The sequence below is a fragment of the Acytostelium subglobosum genome (assembly GCF_000787575.1).
Source record: "Acytostelium subglobosum LB1 DNA, scaffold: scaffold17, whole genome shotgun sequence".
Taxonomy (NCBI): Eukaryota; Evosea; class Eumycetozoa; order Acytosteliales; family Acytosteliaceae; genus Acytostelium; species Acytostelium subglobosum.
Genome location: NW_012236516.1, coordinates 529239 through 549293, shown reverse-complemented (window position 1 = coordinate 549293; position 20055 = coordinate 529239). Strand labels below are relative to the sequence as shown.

General features: G+C 42.5%; 11 protein-coding genes across 11 annotated transcripts; 6 read left to right on the top strand and 5 right to left on the bottom strand.

Annotated features, from left to right (window-relative positions):
* Positions 1 to 494: 494 nt before the first annotated feature.
* SAMD00019534_082300 (hypothetical protein) lies at positions 495 to 1141 on the bottom strand (the record flags this gene model as incomplete). The annotated part of the gene is made up of 2 exons (XM_012896690.1): positions 495 to 884; positions 959 to 1141. The coding sequence occupies 2 exons, from the start codon at positions 1139 to 1141 to the stop codon at positions 495 to 497; spliced, it is 573 nt and encodes a 190-aa protein (XP_012752144.1).
* A 112-nt stretch (positions 1142 to 1253) lies between these two features.
* Positions 1254 to 4657, bottom strand: SAMD00019534_082290 (hypothetical protein; the record flags this gene model as incomplete). The annotated part of the gene is made up of 5 exons (XM_012896689.1): positions 1254 to 1584; positions 1747 to 3431; positions 3505 to 3802; positions 3875 to 4410; positions 4466 to 4657. The coding sequence occupies 5 exons, from the start codon at positions 4655 to 4657 to the stop codon at positions 1254 to 1256; spliced, it is 3042 nt and encodes a 1013-aa protein (XP_012752143.1).
* Positions 4658 to 4848: 191 nt separating this feature from the next.
* On the top strand, positions 4849 to 5723 carry SAMD00019534_082280 (hypothetical protein; the record flags this gene model as incomplete). Its single annotated transcript, XM_012896688.1, has 3 exons — positions 4849 to 4931; positions 5007 to 5372; positions 5447 to 5723. The coding sequence occupies 3 exons, from the start codon at positions 4849 to 4851 to the stop codon at positions 5721 to 5723; spliced, it is 726 nt and encodes a 241-aa protein (XP_012752142.1).
* A 63-nt stretch (positions 5724 to 5786) lies between these two features.
* On the bottom strand, positions 5787 to 8362 carry SAMD00019534_082270 (hypothetical protein; the record flags this gene model as incomplete). Its single annotated transcript, XM_012896687.1, has 5 exons — positions 5787 to 6708; positions 6778 to 6999; positions 7079 to 7267; positions 7328 to 7970; positions 8050 to 8362. The coding sequence occupies 5 exons, from the start codon at positions 8360 to 8362 to the stop codon at positions 5787 to 5789; spliced, it is 2289 nt and encodes a 762-aa protein (XP_012752141.1).
* Positions 8363 to 9348: 986 nt separating this feature from the next.
* SAMD00019534_082260 (hypothetical protein) lies at positions 9349 to 9693 on the top strand (the record flags this gene model as incomplete). The annotated part of the gene is made up of 1 exon (XM_012896686.1): positions 9349 to 9693. One exon carries the CDS (start codon positions 9349 to 9351, stop codon positions 9691 to 9693), a length of 345 nt encoding a protein of 114 aa, XP_012752140.1.
* A 584-nt stretch (positions 9694 to 10277) lies between these two features.
* Positions 10278 to 11451, top strand: SAMD00019534_082250 (hypothetical protein; the record flags this gene model as incomplete). Its single annotated transcript, XM_012896685.1, has 2 exons — positions 10278 to 10877; positions 10951 to 11451. The coding sequence occupies 2 exons, from the start codon at positions 10278 to 10280 to the stop codon at positions 11449 to 11451; spliced, it is 1101 nt and encodes a 366-aa protein (XP_012752139.1).
* A 618-nt stretch (positions 11452 to 12069) lies between these two features.
* On the top strand, positions 12070 to 12836 carry SAMD00019534_082240 (hypothetical protein; the record flags this gene model as incomplete). The annotated part of the gene is made up of 2 exons (XM_012896684.1): positions 12070 to 12396; positions 12474 to 12836. 2 exons carry the CDS (start codon positions 12070 to 12072, stop codon positions 12834 to 12836), a joined length of 690 nt encoding a protein of 229 aa, XP_012752138.1.
* Positions 12690 to 12896, bottom strand: SAMD00019534_082230 (hypothetical protein; the record flags this gene model as incomplete). Its single annotated transcript, XM_012896683.1, has 1 exon — positions 12690 to 12896. The coding sequence occupies one exon, from the start codon at positions 12894 to 12896 to the stop codon at positions 12690 to 12692; it is 207 nt and encodes a 68-aa protein (XP_012752137.1).
* A 641-nt stretch (positions 12897 to 13537) lies between these two features.
* Positions 13538 to 14668, bottom strand: SAMD00019534_082220 (hypothetical protein; the record flags this gene model as incomplete). Its single annotated transcript, XM_012896682.1, has 3 exons — positions 13538 to 14033; positions 14307 to 14506; positions 14666 to 14668. Coding segments are annotated over 3 exons (699 nt in total), but the record flags the coding sequence as incomplete, so codon positions are not given.
* A 2043-nt stretch (positions 14669 to 16711) lies between these two features.
* On the top strand, positions 16712 to 18593 carry SAMD00019534_082210 (hypothetical protein; the record flags this gene model as incomplete). The annotated part of the gene is made up of 6 exons (XM_012896681.1): positions 16712 to 16902; positions 16977 to 17111; positions 17183 to 17711; positions 17780 to 18168; positions 18250 to 18334; positions 18408 to 18593. The coding sequence occupies 6 exons, from the start codon at positions 16712 to 16714 to the stop codon at positions 18591 to 18593; spliced, it is 1515 nt and encodes a 504-aa protein (XP_012752135.1).
* Positions 18594 to 18911: 318 nt separating this feature from the next.
* On the top strand, positions 18912 to 19913 carry SAMD00019534_082200 (hypothetical protein; the record flags this gene model as incomplete). The annotated part of the gene is made up of 1 exon (XM_012896680.1): positions 18912 to 19913. One exon carries the CDS (start codon positions 18912 to 18914, stop codon positions 19911 to 19913), a length of 1002 nt encoding a protein of 333 aa, XP_012752134.1.
* Positions 19914 to 20055: the final 142 nt, after the last annotated feature.

Sequence of the window (20055 nt, the reverse complement as noted above, 5' to 3'; positions counted from 1 at the left end):
TATGGCCATGTGAGGTTAATTATACATAATACAAACATTCTGGAATGATGGTCCCAGGTGATAGATGGCTTTGTGGATGATGTCGTGTGGGAGTCGGAGCCAAAGTCTGGTAAAGCGATCAGATGGTTCGATCAGTCGTAGAAGTGGAAATAAACTTATGACGGCATGGTAAGTATAGATTGAGAGGGAGGATATCTCCTTTCCAAACTTCTCCAACACGATTGCTTGGTTGTCTTGATGTCTTGTGGGATCGTCACCAGATGTGATGGCAAATACAGTTGACAATCCGGAGGTGAAGTGTAGTTGCTTGCCGCATCCCAGCACGAACCTAGAAGATAATGTGTTTAGTATTGATTGTAAGATTGATCGATTGAGGAGGCAACATACTTAACAACATCATGTTTGTGATTGATAAGCAGTTGTGATGTGGAGACGTTTGGAATGTTCTGGAGGTACTTCAGCTTTGGCGATTGCTCAGTGTTCTCTGAGAGGAACTATTTGACCAGTTCATTCTCAACTGGCTCAACTCCAAATGCATAGGTTATGTTGTTGAAGTAGTCGTTGTGATCAATTCTGGAGACGAGTAGTTGGACATAGGCTGTGAGCAGTTGTTGTTTTTGAGTATCATCAGTGTTGCATTGAACCATTCTCAAGAAGCCTGGTATGATCAAGAAGCGAGTGTTTTCGAATAACGAAGGTATACTTTGAACTCTGATGTAGGCCAATGCCAAATCGAACAGAGTGATGTTGATGCCTGTCTTTTGAGGAAGTATTGAGTAGTCAACAGATATTCTGGTGGAATATGGATCTACATCTATGATCATCACTCGCGCAAACAGTTTATGAATGTTCTCATTGTATTGTGGCAGGCAACTGGTCATTGCCTACATTCAAAGGGCAAGGTTGTAAGTTTGTAAGTATGTTTATCGCGAGACCGCCACCAAGTTAGTTAACATACCTTTGATATAAATGGTAATGCATTGATATAAGATACAAGGTTGGCATCTTGTTTGAGGTCAACATCCAACAACACGTCTACAGCACTCTTCAATGACTCTATTATTTGATTATTTATATCCCTCTTTGGTGTATCCTTATATCTCTCCCATATCTCTTTGAAAACATTGATCGCATTGTCCATCTCTTATCTCTTATCATTGCCTCATCTACGCCTGTTCAACATTGAGTCAATCAAGATAACTTTTTGCACTGAAATGAGGGAAGTAATCATTCTGATTGACAGAGTGAGATATTTATTCAATATGATCAGTGGCCAGTTTTCTGTTCAACATCGATTGTTTGTCTGTAGTCATTATGAGTGGACACTTTGGACAACATCTGTAGAAGGAGAGGTAGACAAATCTTGGTTCGAGGATCTCAACAGTGATCTTTGTGAGGTTGGGTCTGTCGGCACAGGCCAGCAATAACATGTCAATGATATCCTGTATGGTATTATTAATCTCATGCTTGGCAATCGATTTCCAAGCTTCAATGTAGACCTCCAGTGTTTGGAGTGTTTGGGAAGTGCCTGGAGCAGGAATGAGTGGCAACATATAATCCAAATCGGTGACCACCATTCTCAGTCTGTAAAGTTGTCGACACTCCTTATAGAATAATTGGACACCTGAGGAGTATTGCTCTAGGTTGTTGTTGTTGTGTCCCAACGATCTCCTGTTCTGAGTGAACTGGTAGGATTGTCCCAATATCAATCTCCTGCTCGGTCTGAGCAAGAGATCTTGTACATACCTAGCCTTGCACAGGCTTTGGGTGGGATGATGTTCAAACAGATTGATGACTGCGATGTGGTCCAGTGCACTCTCGTCCATTTTTTTAAGGTGATCACTAAGTTGGTGTTCACCGTAGCAATAGTAACTGGAGTAACACCTTTTATCATCTGAACCAAGATCCCATGTGAATCGCAGACTTGGTCCAGTGATGTTGCCAGTGCCATCATGATGTTTTGGAAGTGCGGGCGGACCTGCAGGAGAGCTTGAGTGGATCTCAACCCCTTGCAATGATGGATGATCATCGACATAGATTCTGAAAATCTCATTGAAGCACTGCCTATGGTAGTCGGACACAGTACCACCATAATCAAGCTCGACAATACTATACAACTCTTGACTGTGTTGGGACAGATTGCCAAAGTGTATGATTGCATTGTAAGGTGTCTCCATGAGAAGGACTTGTCGCAAATTGGGCGCATGGACCTTGATAAAGACAAATTGTCCTTCCATCTTTTCAAAATCGAATGGTATGACCAATGATTCAAGTCGCTCAAGACATTGTTGGATATGATCTAATGGGATGTAGTGGATGTTTAGTGCATGTATATGTAGAGGTGGTTTGGATAACAAGCAGTACTTGGAGCCAATGTGATTGATCATTGAGTGGTAGAGTACTGATGTAACATTGTTTGAGAGTATGGATGACACTGCTTGGTGGAATCGAGTACTCACTGTTGACAGTGATACCATCCATTTGGCCTCAAGTGTATCATTGCGACTCGTCAGGATATGTTCAATGATGTGTCTGATCAACAATGGTGAGAGTGATGAGAATAAGTCTGTCACAGGTGATGACTTGGATGATTTGGCTTCCAAATACATTCTTGCGATGGATACCTTCTTGTACTGATTGTACAGTCGATTGTTTTGTTCAAAGTCATCGTTTCGCTCCAACATGAACAACAATGTACTCTTTGAAATATCATTTTCCACACTGCCTCTCTCGATCTTGTACTGGATCTTTAGGGTGTGTCGCCACATGAGTAGTCGAAAGATCACTGCAGGAACCTTGCACTTCTGGGAAAAATAACCAAGATCATCTTGAGTTGGGGTGTCAATCCATTGGGTCCACGCATCAATTGGATCAGGACATGAGTAGAGGAAATCAACTATTGCCAGTCCATTTTTAGTTGGAGATCTTTTGATGATACGACTGATGAGCTGGTTGTCCAACATTGAATGGCGGACCAATATGACTTTGAATGGCCCAACAACCGATAATTCCTGGGTGAATATATCCTCCTTGAACTTGGCGATGTATCTCTCGATCCATGGACGATAGGTGTTGATAAAAAGTGTCTCGTCCTGAATTTTAAAGTCAATTTCAGAGTTGTCCAATGAATGTATTGCCGTATTGATGTAGTTGTCACGTTGTAGATCTGAGAGTATTGTTCCCATCCCTTTGACAAGGCCAAGCAATCCAGTGGCAAAGTTGAACGCATCAGAACGCAGAATATTTGATCTAACAATGATAGCGGGATTGATTGACATTGACTCGACACGATCCATTATTGGCAGCCATATATCCAAACACTCGCCAAGTGATCCAAACAGTTTGGCAACACCAGCTAAGATGACGAGATCGTCCTGTGTCGAGAGTGCATTGAGTGTTATTTGCTCCAAATGATCTTTATAAAACTGTACCTAAATGTCAATGATTGATTGATTGATTGATTGGTTAGTATTTTAGGTATCATAACAATATAATAATACAAACACTCTGGAATGATGGTCCGAGGTGGTCCATAGCTTGACACTTGATGTCGTCTGGGAGTTGGTTATAAAGTTGGAGAAAGCGATCAGATGGTTCGATCAGTCGTAGAAGTGGAAGTAATGATTTGAAGTATTGGGTATTAGAATTAGAATCGGTAGGACTGTGATGCTTCAACTTCCATTCAAACATATCCAATACCAAGATTTGGTTGGCTTGTTGCCTGGTGGGATCTTCAAGAGCGATGGCAAACACAGTTGACAATTCAAAGGAGATATACATCATACCGCACCCTTGAATGAACCTAAGTGTTGTAAAGAGTAAGTGAGTGATTGATTGATTGATTGATTGACCTGACAAGTGTCGACATACTTACTTGATAACGTCTTGTTTGTGATTAATCAGAAGCTGTGATGAGGAGGTGTTTGGAAGGCATTGGAGGTACTTCAACTTTCTTGTGTGCTCAATAGTTCGTTCAGTGTTCTCTGAGAGGAACCATTGGACAAGATCGCTCTCGACTTGCTCCATTCCAAATGCCTCTGTTATATTGATGAAGTAGTCTTTGTGATCAATTCTGGTGACAAGTAGTTGGACATATACCGCCAGAAGTTGTTTTTGTTGTTGTTGTAGTTGTTGTCCATCATCAATGATGCTGTTTTGAACCATTCTCATGAATCTTGGTTTGACCAAGAAATAAGTGTATTGGAATAACGAAGGTATACTTGACACTCTGATGTAGGCCAATGCCAGGTCGAACAGAGTGATGTTGATACCTTTCATTTTTGGAAGTATTGAGTAGTCAATATATATTGGATTAATGCTATGTGTATATGGCAGCACATCTGAGATCATTATCCGTTCAAACATCTTGTAGATGTTATCCTTGTATTTCTGAAGGCAACTGGTCATTGCCTATAGTAAATTCATCAGTTAGTCAGTTGATCTCAAGATGTCATAACCAACATACCATTGACATCAGTGGCAATGCATTGATAAAGGACACTAGGTTGCTAGCTTGTTTGAGGTGAACTAACAAAAACTCGTCAACAGCACTCTTCAATGACTCTACATCTTGACCACTTATATCATTTAGCATCATTGGGCTGTCCTTATATCTCTGCCATGTCTCCTTGATGATGACACTGTTTGCGTTGTCCATCTCTATCTCTATCTCGATTTCTGTATCTTTATTACTATTATATTTGATTTTCGAAGAAGAGTTGAGGACAAAGAGTCCTTGGACTTGGAATTACATGTAATATTTTGTTTGTTCACATTTTAAGAGATACAGATAATAAGTATTGTATAACTATATAACATAATGGAGGAACCTGAGCAAAACATTCTAAGATGTTCTGGAGACCAGAGAGATGCGAAATACCAGGATGTAAAGGCACCACCTTGTCATATTGTGGTGCATGTAAATGTGTAAAGTATGTTGATTGATTGATCGAACGAATGAATGAATGAATGAGAATGCCTCATTGACACAACACAATCATATATAGGTATTGCTCTAAAGAACATCAGGTTGCAGGATGGCCTGAACATAAACGCGATTGCGAACAGCTGAGGAAGCATGGTATTTGGGCAAAGTTCACGAGACAGGAGGATCAAATGGCTGTCAATCCACTTGGCGACTTGGTACTCAAGAATGCTGTGAAGAAGTGTGGACTGTGTAATAGAGAGCCAGGACCAGATCGTCCACTAAAGAAGACACCATGTTGCAAGAACTGGGTCTGTGACAATGAGCACCAATATGTAATGATGTCCAACTCTCGGCAGTTCTGTGCACGATCACACAACCGCTATACCTCATGTGGATGTCCCGAGGCCACTGGACACAAGCATGACAACAAGAAGAATGATTGGAGGTATGTATGAATGATCGATCATTCATTCAGTTGCGCCAGCGCTGGCATCATGCTGACAACTTGTTTGTTTATAGAGCATGCAAGGAATGTAGATCAGGTGGACAGGATAACTGGTATAACTGTAATGGATATAACTTCTCGCCAATGTTTGATGCTCCCTATGGAAGGATGTCAAAGGATTGCGTGGACTGTGGCGCAGCATTCTTCCCAGCTTACGAGACATACAGCACAAAAGATATTATTGGACAGAGGCGATACGTATGCGAGAAATGCACGTGTATCAAGTCGGGAATGGATCCAAACAACATCCCTGCTAGCATTAAGAATACAAAGCTTAACTTCTTCAACTGAGCGATCGCACACCTTGAAGTTCTCTATCTCTCAATCAATGTGGTAATATACTCTTTATGATGGTCATGCTCTTACTTGTTGCTTGACGACACTGGTTATGGTATCCCAGTCTTGATCCTTCTCCTTCTCACAATGGACCATGTACCTGGCCCACGCGTCATGTAGGATGGTCGTGTACCTCTCATATGATCCAGAATCTTTCTGTGCAAGTCGATAACGTAGATGATCGGCTGCGACGCCCAGATGCTTCAATGTCCAACACTTGGTGCTGCGAATGGTCAGCACCTTTTGCATGATCTCGATGGCCAGCTTTAGGGCGTCCTCTGACTCAGCACCAGTCTCGCGCAGGTAGTGAGTGAGCAGGTTCTCGACCGACTTCTCCAGGTTGATGGCCACGTCCGTCACCAAGAAGTATTCCCATGAGTCGTTTGGATACTTCACTGTGTTGTTTGGCAGTGGGAACCAGGGGAACTGGCGGTACTCCTTCAACAGAGTCTGGTAGTGGCCCTTTGGTGCGCTGGCCGGGATGATCTGGGAGGTCATTCCTCGCGTCAACGTAACATAGTGCTGCTGGAAGGAGTAGTCGCCATGCTTAAAGTCGCCGCCAAGATAGATTGGACGATGTTGATTGTGGTCCAAGAAGGTCTTGAGTGAGAAGCCACCTGGCTTGTGTGGATGATAGACTGTGCCAGGGAAGTTAACGTTCTTGTAAATGGGTCCTTGCGTAACAGTGAACCAATCCCAGCTCATCTCTTCGAGGCTGATAATGTCAATGTCTGGTCGCAGGCCCTCGCACAGCTTCATGTATTGTGGTACATTGGTGATCAGATCGCCACCGACCAACAGCAATGTATCCTTTGGCAATGGGTCAAGTACGGCATGGCCATAGTATACATATGAGAGGTTCTCGCTTTGGTCCTGTAGTTGATAGTTTGTTCCAATCTGGAATGCAACCAATCCCAATGCCAACAATGGAAGTGTTATCCTATTAATTGATTGATTGAATGATTGTTAGTGCACGCGATCCAATATGACTGGAACTATTCCTTCTTACTTCTTGATTGTTGGTGCTTTCGAGTTGAGTAGGTTGGACACTATCTTGAGTCCAAGTCCAATGCCGATTGATATAAAGACGTTGGGTTGCATAAAGAATCGCAAGAAGACACCCTTGTAGAGTGGTTTCTCAATTGGTAGGTTGCAAAGGTTGAAGAAGAAAGTGATATAGAATGTAAATGTGAAGATGATCATTGTTCCAACTGATCGCCATTGGAATGTCCTGGAGAGTGCGTGAGTTGTCATGTCAGTACATCCATCCGCTATGTGTCCAATCAAGAGTCACGACCATTCAAACATACCTTAAGTTGCTGCCAAGTAACAATCCAACCAATCCAATAAAGGCCAGTACACCTCCAACATAGTTGAACTGTTCAAAGATGTTCTCAAAGTATAGAATGATACGCTGTGACAATGTTGTTGATCCAGAGTCACCACTGTATAGTTGCAATGTGCCATACTCCTCGCGAAGGAAATGAGTCATGAATCCCCTATGATGGTAGTGGCAGCAGGGTTAGTTGACCGAATGGAGAGTGAGAGTATATACATACTTGAGGGTTGAAGTGTTGCCCCATGAGTACTCGGTTGGACGCAGGGTTGGCGCGATGATTAGATAGAGGTATGGTGAGAGACCGGACAAGGTGGCGATTGTAAGGTTGGTGAGGTTGTTGATACTCCAGAGATGGTCGCGTCCAGCGATGAGCATCAGCCAAAAGGCAAAGGGTACGACCACGAGCACGAGTGTGTGCTGGTTGGTCAGACCAATCGCACATGTGAATGCAGAGAGATAGGCGATCCTATCACTGGTCCAGAACGACGGGTTGAAGCGCTCGTTCTCAAAGATCCTGGTGCGCACGTACCAGACAGCTTCGAGCACCAACAGCGCCACGAACATGTTGTTCATCGAGAATACCTCGCCCTGGATATGATAGCACCAGATGAGTGGCGAGAATGTGAACAGTCCTGCCGTCGCAAAGGCGCACCACGTGTCATTGACCCATAGTTGGACAGTGAGGAACATGGCGGCCGAACAGATTGCGCCACAGAATGAGGAGAATAGAGCAATGCGCCAGCCAACCGTTCCGAATGGTATGAACTTGTCAAACACACGTCCAAGCATTGTGAACAGAGGATATCCCGGAGGATGAGCAATGCCAAGTTGATGCGCGTTGATAATGAGCTCGCCAGCATCACCTAGTATGAGAGAAGAAAGTAGGTGAGTATGTGAATGAGTGAATGAGTGAGTGGTCATGTGTCTCGAGGGATGACATACCTCCCGCGACTGATGGATACTGAGTCCGAGCGTATAGGGCTAGTGTGACGATGAACACAATGAATGTGAACAAGGCATTTAGCTTGAATTGTGTTGGCGTGAAGGTTGTAAATGAACCATCGCTCCAATTAAGCATATCATATGCCCATTTGTAATTGATTGGTTTGTCCCTCCTGGTGGTACCACCAGCATGGTTTGATGTCGTAGTACTACTGCTGCTACTGCTACTACCACTACCATTTCCAATGTTTCCACTGTTGCCAACATTAGAGTCGCGAGTAGACTTCTTTCGCGTCTTGATTTGAGAGCTCATCGTTGTTGTTGTTGTTGTTGTATCGTACAACTAAATAACCAATATATATATATATATATCTATATGAGTAATATAATAATGAATGAAGTGTTCTAAATATGTTTAATCTGAAAAGACATCATCATTGGGAAACTGAATGAACATTCATGCATTCTCCAAACCACCTCTTCACAAATGAGTGATATTTTCATCTCGATTGAATGACACAAAAAGTATCTGTTGGTCTCGTACAAGGCTGCCATTATTATCGATCGTCAGTCAAGTCACTCAGAGTGACAACCTTGTACTGTGTTACCTTTGGCAAATACTCGATAGTTCTGTACTACCCAATACTATCTTATATGTATACATAGATTATCACAGTCAGAGTGACATTATCATCATATTTGTCAGAAGTCTTTTCATTCACTCCCTTAAAGTTTAGAGAAGTAAGGCTCATTGAATGAATATTATGGTCTAATCCGATTTATCTCCTTTGATCAACTAACTATTTTAGTTGGGAGTAATGTATTTTATCTCTCATTGTGTAAATTGATGTGCTCAAAGTTGGTCGTTTTCCACATCCCCACACAAAAAAGTGATCAATGTTTTGGGATCATTATCGAATACGCATTGTCTAAACTTGTTATAACTACACTACATTTATATATATATATATATATTGTATTAGAAGAAGTAGAAGGATCAATTGTGAACAGTATAAAAGGTGAGGATTATGATGATGATGAATAGGATAGGATGCAAGACAGCAGACATACCCTCAATCGTATTCAATCATTCTAACATTACAACACTCGGCCTCGATGTTCTCGCGACACAACGACTTGACTCATCATCATCATAACCATTGATTGGCGAACATTATGAACAAACAGAGCTTTATACATTCACATTCAATCATTCATTCGTTCATAACAGACAACAAACATACAGCACAGATATATAATATACAGATAGCGAAACAACATTAAGACGATAAACGAAGAATGTCAGCAACAACAGAGGCAATCAAATCAACTGTAAAGACAGCCAGCAAGTACTGGAACAATGTGTTCTTCCCAAACATGAAGTTGGTGGTCACTAGGAACTCTCATGAGACCTTCCCTCAGACACGCAAGCTGATGTTCAAGACTGAGTGCAATGTTGGCAAGATCGACGTCAGAAACTACATGAAGGCTGTCTACGATGTCGAGGTGCCCAAGTTGAACACCATCAATGTACAGGGTAGAATCAAGCGTGGCGCAACCAAGAACGCATACAAACAGAAGGATTACAAGAAGGTCATCATCACTGTTGATCCAAAGTATGTCGAGCCACTCAAGAGGAAGTAAAGTAATATTAAACAAGCGAAGAAACATTATATATATATATCAATCATCCTCCATTCGTACGGGTTATGTTGACAACTTCTTTGAGGTCAGCAACAACAACAACAACCACATAGGAAAGCTGTCAGAAACACTTGGTACTGGATCATCATTAATCAATTGACGACTCTGGACCTGGTTGAGGGTGTCTTGGAATAACAATAGAAATAATCACACTACAAGTGTCGCTTGTATAGGCAAGTGATTGATTAATTGATTGATGCTGACACAAGCATACGGAACCAGTCAATCAACCCATCAATCACTGTCCAACCAATCAATAGTCATCGATCATTCGTCAGTTTTCCACCCATCACCACAACAAAAGATGCCTGGGAATTGATAAAGAAATCAGAATTGTTAAGTTGTAATTTAGTGAGAGACGATGATTGGGTGAGTGCAAGAGAGAGAGACAAAGTATATGATCACAACAATTTGGTTCACTTCTTTCTCTCCATTACATATCATGAAGAATAACAAGACAATACATAACAAAATTATTAATAGAAATATTTTGTTTACAAACAGTAAAAGAGTTAAAGTAGAAGATGAATATATTGTATCATACAAGTAAAATTAAAGATGTTGATAAACATCAACAACAACAACAACAACAACTATCAAAGCAAGAGAAGATGGACATTGCTATTGAACAACTGTACAAACAGTTTAAACTTGAAGAGAAGGCCAAGAAGAAATTGGCCATCTCTGTTGCTGAGGAGAAGAGACTCAGAAAGATGAATGCCAATTGGCAGAAGATGACAGCAACAATCAACCTTCAAAAGGACAAATTAGAAGCCGAGGCACTAATGGACATTGCTGCATCCAAATTGGTTACTCAGACCATCATCCAACAATCATTCGACAAAGGAATGAAAAGGTCCATGTCCCCTCCAGCTCCTTCCCCTGCTCCATCTCCAGTTCCAGCACCATCTCCACCCCTAGCTCCAAGAGTCCTGTCAGATCAAGAATTCTACCAATTCCATGGTGTACAATTCTATCTGGCACATGAGATGCTGTGTTACCTCAAAGCCATTGGAGAGTTGAACAGTGTCTTGTATCCTGTTTCCATGAAGAAACAGTTTGAGAAGGACGAGTTCTTGGGTGATAGTCAACTAGACCTGTACATTGCAACCAAACTCAATGAGGTAAGAATGCGAGAATAACATGATTGACTTGAAATATAAGCCTAATATAAATTCTCCAATCACATTCATCCAGTTGCCAGATGCATCGCCAGGAAAATCGACCAAACGTCGCATACGAGGAGTTAAGAATGATACTCTAACATTGTTCTTCTTAATGGTTCGGTTGTCCGAGATTATGAATGAACAGGCCATCCCAAAGGAGAGGCATCCAGGCAAGGAAAAGGCTGATGCCTTTGAGGTCCTCATCTGCGAGTTGAGCAAGTCTCAACATGCAGTTGCCAAGGTACTCCTCAATCTTCTGGTCAAGCTCATCTATGTGTACGCAATCCAACAAACGTACAAATCAGATGACATCACATTGGAGGCTGAGCTCAAGGTTGCTCTGACAATGGTCAGACAAAAGAAGCCAGCAACTCCAGCAACTGTGACTGCCACTCCATCAGTGGCTGCCACAGTTAAAGTGCCAGCCCCGGCCCCTGTTGTTCAACAGGTCCCGGTAGCTCGCAGGGAGTCGAATCCATCGACTCAACAGATGGAGTACAACGAGACATTGTATCGTTTACTCTACTTCTAGAAGGTGGACCTCCGACACATTGATAGTCGAAGGTTATCCTACCCTCTCTCTGCTACATCATCCGAAGTAATTACTGGATAGTGATTTCTCCGGTACCGATAGCAGTCCCAGACCCAGGAGCATCAGCACTCTTGGCTGCGGATGGTGTGTTGGGATACTATGCCCAAGTTTCAGAGTTAATGACGTCAACTTCATGCGTCCAACATTCTCTGGAACAAGTGGCAACATCCTGGCGCATCACCACGGCCATGTGTGCTTTTGCTCCTGTGTCTTTGGACATCAATACTACTGCCCTTAACTATACAAGGCGTTCGATCACACTCCTCGATCACAAACATGAAATCAATCAGTCAGTCAATCAAGAATACTATTTATTTTGAATGGATATGATCCAAGGAGTGTTAACAACAACCTCAATCAAGGGGAATAATAATGATGGAGAGGATGTATAATCCTCAGATCAACTCGTGCTCCATACTACACAACACCAACACCAACAAAGTCAAAGTAAAACTCAACAACAAAGTCAGAGAAACAAATAAATTAACTCAATTGTAATACACGTACAGATACAGATACATACATATACAGGTACATACATATACTTATTAGTTAATAATGTCATTAAGGAGGTTTTTGCATGAAGACGATGGGTATGGAGTACATGGTCGTGTTCGTCATCATGCCCAAGCCCAGGTCCATCAACAACAACAAGAACAAGAGTGGGAGGCTATCCCATTGGAATGGCAGACAACCAATGATGAGAAGTTCCAACAACAACATTACCAGCAACTTGAACACGCCAATGAGATGCTCCGCTGTCTCAAGAAGGATCGCCAACTCAACAACATCCTGCGTCCAGTATCAAACAAGTATCCCTTCGAGAATGATGAGTGGATGGGAGACCGTGCTCTAGAGTACCACCTCGGCAAGAAGTTGCACAAGGTATGATGAGTGATGATTGTGATGGAGATGTTGTATGAATTGATCACAATACTAACTAACCAACTAATTGAATACAGTTGAAAGACTCTTCCCCTGGTAGATCAACGGATAGAGTGAAGCGTGGAGTGTCGAATGAGACATTGGCGTTGTTCTACGACCTCATTGGCCTGGAGATCGTCATCGAGGAGAAGCTCGCATCGTTCCACTATAAGAGAAGAGCCGACGCGTTCGAGGTGCTCATCTTTGAGCTCGACAACAACAAGAACCATCAAGTGGCCAAAGCACTGCTGATGCTACTCATCACGCTTCTCTACGTGTATGCACTGGGCACCCAGTACAAGCAAGATGACAAGGACCTCGAGTACCAGATCAACGTGGCTTTGACCTACATTCGCCATCCAGACGTAGAGTCTGACGATGAGTACCAATGCGCTGAATGATATCCTGCCGCATGGTCTTCTTCTGGACTTGTCAATCGTATTCGAATTGAGAAGTACCATCCATCATCACCCTGACGTTGGGCGAGCGACATAAAGTATGTCTCAGTCTCGCCCAACGTCTGGCGTACAAGACACTCTGTGAACCACTACACATTGGTCATCGATGATGCGTTGAGCCGTACCATTCTCTGTCTCTGTACAGAGTGCCCATCTGGCAAGTGGACTACTTGCCCATTACACTCTGTACTTGGACACTTAGGATGGTGCTGCTTCTCACATTATTAATTGACCAATGTGTAGTGATTCGGTCTCTTGACGATCAGTATAACTGCCCTGCCCTTCATACATTATCCATTACTTCCCAGGGGGAGTCATATTGATGGATCGATTGGAATTCACCAATCACAACATTGATTCCAACAAGCCAAACAACTACCAGCGACAATATCCACATCAACATCAACATCATCATCATTAATCCATGATCAATCAATCAATCAATCAATCAACTAATAAAGACAGTTTAATCTGCACATACATACACATGATGAAGGGGATTGGAATCCATCCAATACAAGGATGCCAATGGATGATTAAACAGAAGTTGTTTGTTTATTATATGTTACTAGAGGTTGGTGAAGTGGCTGATTGGTAATGTGTTTGATGCATCCATCCAAGACGCACATCGGTCCAAGGACTTAGTCGAAGAACTTTCTGGACTCGGTTGGTCCGTACATGGTGGTTCTAACGATTGGAGTCATTTGGTCGAAGCAGATCTCAAGACGAGCGTCGAGAGTATTCTTACAGATGATGCGGCCCTCGAGAGCACTCAAGATGATACCTCCACAGCATGTTGGGCCCTTGGACAGGGCGGATGGTCCTGCGGGCAGGAAACGGGTCTTGTCGACGGTGATGGTGACGGTCATGCCAGTCTTTTGCTTGTAGTGGGCGGCAGCCTCTGGAGCAGCCTTCTCGACCATGCCGATATCCTCCTGACGACAGACGAGGAGAACCTGTTGCTCGCCGAGCTTGTTGAGACCCTGGATGATCAGTCCTCTCAAGATGCCGTGGTATCTCTCCTTGTCGGCAGAGACGAGAGCCAGCTTCTTCTGGGCCTCAACGATGACCTCACGGAGTGACTCCTCTCTAACCTTCAACACTGACAGACGAGCCTTGTTCAACTCGTTCGACAAGTTACTAAATTGTTTGATTGATTGATTGATCGATTGTGTGAGTGGATGGTCATGGCTTGGCGTTCAAGGGGCACAACAATAGATATGACAAAATGATGTTGGTTGTGTCGTCGTCGTCTGTGCCGTCCATGATATCAAATGTTCGCATTCTGTTTATCTGCTACTTCGACCTTAAGTTTGACCTGATCATTTGGCATGTGACTGTGATGACACAACGAACATCCTTGTGTGTGCGTCATCATGATTGATGGATGAATGGTTGATTGATGATACGTACATCTTCTTCTGAACCTCAATCAGCTTAGTCTTCTTCTCGTACTCCTTGATGATCTTTAGCTTCTCGGTCTGGAAGATTCTGCCCTTCTCAGAGGTGAACTCCTGTGATGCCTTTGACTTGATCTCCTCAGCCTTGTCCTTGGCCTCATTGAGGATGAAGTTCTGCATCTGCTTCAATTGGTTTCTGATTTGCTCGTCACTCTATATATTATATAATGCAATTATTATGTGTGTTAGTTGTTGATGTCAATGATGTCATCGTTGAAGTGGCTGAGTGACGCGAGGTGAGACAAAGAGCGAGGCTCAGCCTTGTTGAACCTTTGTCTCAGCCTTCACAATCAACGAATGAATGATCCATACCATTTTGTGAATGTGTGTTTATATAAATATAGATATATATTAAAGTATGTGTATAAGTATGTCGCTGATCAGAGCAATAATTGATGTTGATGAAGAAAAGAGTATCTGAGTGCTCAGAGTTGGTGAAAGAAGAAGGTTGTCAAAGCGATGGTGTGTGTGAGTGAGTGAGTGAAGGAGGGGCAATGTATGATATCTCAGACACACTTTATCAACAAGAACAAAAAAAATCAAAACTAAAAATATTTAATAAAGAATTTATTTGTGAAGAATCAGAGTGTGAGCAAACGAGTCTGGGAAGGTGAATCAACTTTACTCTTGCCCTGGGTGTGTGTGTGAGTGTGGGGTCGACTGAACACTGTCAGGAATGACATTGGCTCAATCATTCATTCAACGAGAGTGTCACTCTAATGTCAACCAGTTTCCACTTTGGCCTGGTAACGACTCAACTTATGTTTCAAAGAGATAAATGACAGTGCATGTTTGTTTGACAATTACATTGATAATATGATATGATTCACCTTGGTCACTCACTTATTAACACATAATGTGATGGACTGACTTGTTTGAACATCATTCATCCATCATCATTCAAAAATAACCATTTTTAGTAATAGTCACCGAGGTACAAATAAATACTATTACCAAGTTACTCTGATAAGTAAATACAACCTCAAAGATAGTCAAATCGTCAATTGATAGACACACAATGGGTCATGACTCATTGGTCGTTTGATAAAGATTAGTCCAATCAACAACTACAACAGCGTAGGATACAAGTACTCTCGTGATAAAATTTAAATTGAACACTGGTCAACGGCTGGTCGGACTCGCTTAGATCAATGAATCGCCTTTGTCTCCCCCAATGACGTGTGCTGGAGTGCCAGCATCCTCCACCGGTCAGGACAAACTCAATGACTGTCAGTCCCTCGGGAAATAGGTCTACGCTCAAAAAGACCCTAATTGGGATAGGAATGTCGGTTGGGTGACCATACGTCAATGGTAGTGGTGAGTTGGTCAGTTAGTTAGTCAGTTATTTTAGTTTAGTTTAGTTTAGTTTAGTTTGTTTAGTTTGGGGGGTTGAAGAAAGAAGATAACTTATGAACGACTTCCATGGTCCCCCACCCTCCACTTCACTTCCCCATTCCACCCTTCACCCCCGAACCCACCACACAAACATCTAGATTTTATCTAAAGTAGGACAAGTGTCTTAGATTTCATTCACACGTGCTTTATAAATGTATCCCATTGAACTTGAACAATCGTATTCTACACAACAACTTGTTCCAATACTACCTTACTTAGAAATACATGTAATTATATACATATACATACATACATAGACATAACACTCATACACACATATATTATATTTCTTAACAAACAAAACACTCATATGAAATGGAGAATATGAATGCTGATAACTTAGAGTCGATATTTATGATGCAGGAGAATGACTTGTTACTACCAACTGACCATTCATTGATTGTCAATGATCATCATCATAATACTTCAAGTCGCAATGACAATGAAATGTTGGATGATGTGAATCAGGATAATGGAGCAGCGGCAAACATTGATACAGACTCAGCTCAACAACAACAATATCATAGAGAAGAAGCCAACAACAATAACAACAACAATCATCTGTGTTGTAATATTGAGATGATGGAAGATGAACAAATATCTAATGTTTCAACACCACAAGACATACTATCATCAATGCCATTTGACATTCTCCGATCAGTCCTCACATTACTTGACATATGTACACTTCACTCAATCTCACTTGTATCACATCTCTACAATCAATTGGCCGATGACTTTGAGATATGTATGTACATGCATGGATGTCCACGTCCACTGACTTCCACACAAAGTTTACTAACATTCGCTCATTCAATCAAATGGAAACCAGGGAAACCAAGATGTAGAATAATCAATACCAATCATAAATGTCTCGAGAAGACTACTTACTTCACTCAACACACTGGATTGAATGATAGCCAAACATACAAACCAACCTTGGCCCAACTCAAGTCAACTGTCATGTCCACCCGATCGTGTAGATTCTATTCCAATGACATCCAACCATTCAGTGATGACCGTCTGGCATGGAAGAGACTCTACTTGGAGCTTGGCTCAATTGTATTCAACAACACATATGACCTCCTTGTCTCTGCTCTAAAGTCATCCTCATGTGACAATGACAACCAAAGTATAGAGAACACACTCGGACCGTAAGTAACTCATGCAATGTCGATCAAGTTACATAATCACATGATTGACTAACACCTGTCATGTGATCAAACAGGAACAAGAAGTTTTGGAGTTCAAGAGGTTCAAACGATATCTCCTCATCAGAGTACTTGTTATACAAGCTCGAACAACCTATTTGTATAGTATCATCAATCCAAATCCATGTATATAAAGCATTCTTCCAGCCAGGGTAAGTACACAATGATGTTTCCACGAGCCATAGATCCAGCGCACTCACTCACTCAATCAATCAATGAACAGACAACCAATCTACTCCCCACAGAGTATAAGGATATCAGTTGGATTCACACCAGACAACATGCATTACACATCGGAGGAGTTTATGGTCGAACAAACCGATGAGCCACAAACATTCTACTTTGATCCAATATTGGTTGTTGGTGGATATCTTCGTGTGGATCTCATTGGCCATCATCAGTCACAGGCCAATGACGGTCTTTTCTACACAGTGCTCAAGTACGTCTGTGTGGATGGTCGCACTCTTGGCAGTCTGGACAACAAACCAGAGCTGTGTCTCTCACTGGTTCAAATGGCCGCCAAACACATTGACGTCAGACATCTTCTGCCACACAGCGCTCGACAACAACTTGCCAACCAGGTTGATGCTGCCGACAACAACAGAACACTATTTAGCAAGGTACACTCATTCCTCAAGGGTCAGATGGCACCAAAGTTGGACAAGATGCGTGTCTACAATCACATCATGTACTCTATCCTCAAGGACATTGTCGAAGGTCACTACAGTGCTGCAGCAAGCAATGCAATCATCGTAAGTCATAATACCATTGTTGGCCATACTACCAACCATCCTTCTAACTCATTCACTTACAACAACAGTACAACATGAGGTCGACAAAGATATTCAACTTGTTTCAATCGACATCAGATTCTGCCATATCACAGTATTACATGAAGCTGTTGGATAGTGGCCTAAAGTTCACACAGGAGGAGACGTTATATATGGTCAAGGAGGCATTCGAGACTGACAATGTTCGTATGTTCACCATGCTGTTCCTGTCCGACCTTGTCTACCTGTCCGAGTCACTCGGTGACTATCTTCTGCTCAATGGATATGCCCTTCTTGCTGCCGAGGTCTTCAACCGTTCACTTATCCCAGACAAGGTAGTTCAGAGTCTCTTCATCTCTGGCAATCATATCGACACTATTCATCTTATCGAGGCCATCCAAGCCGAGCAACAAGTAGACTTGATCAATTTAATTAAGCTGTAAGTTATCAACCTTGCACCATATTATGTCTGGACCAACATCTAACTCAACTAACTCAACTCATGCCAACAAACAAACAGGATCAAGTCATACTCATTGCACCAAGCTTGTCAATTCACTCTTTCTCTGTTGGAGCATTTACCAGGTCAACTCTCTCCAGAGGATGTACGTATGATACATTGGCGAATACTCAAACATCATCGTGACTAACAATGTTAAACTTCCATGACTAAATTAGATATCATCTGTAATAGAAGTAGGATCAACCAGTCTGGAAGAGATCACAGTGGAGCTGAAGGAGAGGATCAAGATAGCAGAGGGTCCTCGTCCACAAATCAAGAAGAGGCAGAGCACTCCTTTGGCCAAGTTCTTCAAATACTACTCAGGTAAATTCCAAGAGCAGTCGGACTTGATCATTGATTGATAGATTGATTGATAGGTATCATTCAATGGATACCTATTAATCTACAATGTATTAAATGTATTATAATCCAATATTTCAAGGGCAAGGGTTGGGGCGAGGGCAAGGGCAAGGGTTCCAAATTTTAGTTCATAACTTTACATTGACTTCGCTTAAACAGAGATATATAATAAGAAGAAGATGGATTACTATTGCAAGAAACATAGCGATGAGAAGATAAGACTGTTGTGCTCTACATGTAATGAGCTAATATGTATAAGATGTGTTACGGCACATAGTCAACATACGTTTGAAGATGAAGCTAGTATTGAACAGAAGTTAATGGGTACACAACATCCAAATCTAAATGATAGCAAAGAGGATCTGTGGCAGAGACTCAAGCGACACTGTAAAGAGATGCAGGCCAATGCGCAGAACGAACTCAACATCACCAACTTCTACGCAGAGCTGCACACATACATGATGGCTGAGGAGCACAAGGTCAAGCGGCCAGTCATCACCGAGAAGGAATTCATCGAACGATCGATGACACTGCTCATCGAGAGACTACGCACAATGATGTTGTTGCAAGAGAACATGGATGATAACACGCCCATTGCATCATTGATCAGTCTCAAGATTGACGAGAACGATATGAAAGAGATGGTGGATTCGATCGAGACCTGCCAGACTCTGGAGGAGTTTAGCGCCACACATGGGAAGAAGTTGCTGGCTTCGGCTCATCCAGATGGTGCAGACGTCCAGCCTCTCAGCAAGGAGCAGCGCGACCTGCAGTTGCTGTTCCTGATGCATCGTTACACGTTGGACTGCAAGGAGAAGGTGGAGAGGACTGGACAGAGATTTAATGTCATCTTCCTCGAGGAGACTCTGAAGAGCATCAAGCAACAGCTGCGACTGGGGCACGCACCCACCGATGGCGACACTGGCGAGAGCAATGTCAGGTTCAGACGTACGATCGAGAGCTTCCCCAGACAGACTCGCGCCAAGATTGAAACAGAGCCATTCAGATGTGGAGGCGTCGAGTGGTATCTAGAGGTGTATCCCAAGGGCAATCAATACTCCAACTATCTGGCCGTGTTCCTTTGCAGCAGACGCCCACATGAGGTTCCAATGGAGGTCAAGTTCTCGGTGGGCATCGTCGATCAAGAGACCAATGGTGTTGTGCTCCTGAGGCGATGCGTCGACACCACCAATACAACGACCGCTACCAGAGTAGGATGGGAGCAGTTTGTAAACCTTGGTCACATTTGGAAAAAGATCGATAGTCTTGTCAAGGATGGTAACCTGGTAATCGATGTCAGGATAACATCATTGGAGCCTTAAGCCATGCTATGCTAACTCGATCATTCGCAACTCCATGTTTGATTGGAATAAATGTATATATATATTAATGTCTTCTCAAAAGAATGATCATTAGCCACCTTTGGCGCGTCAACAACTACTTTTGAAAATTGATTGATTGATT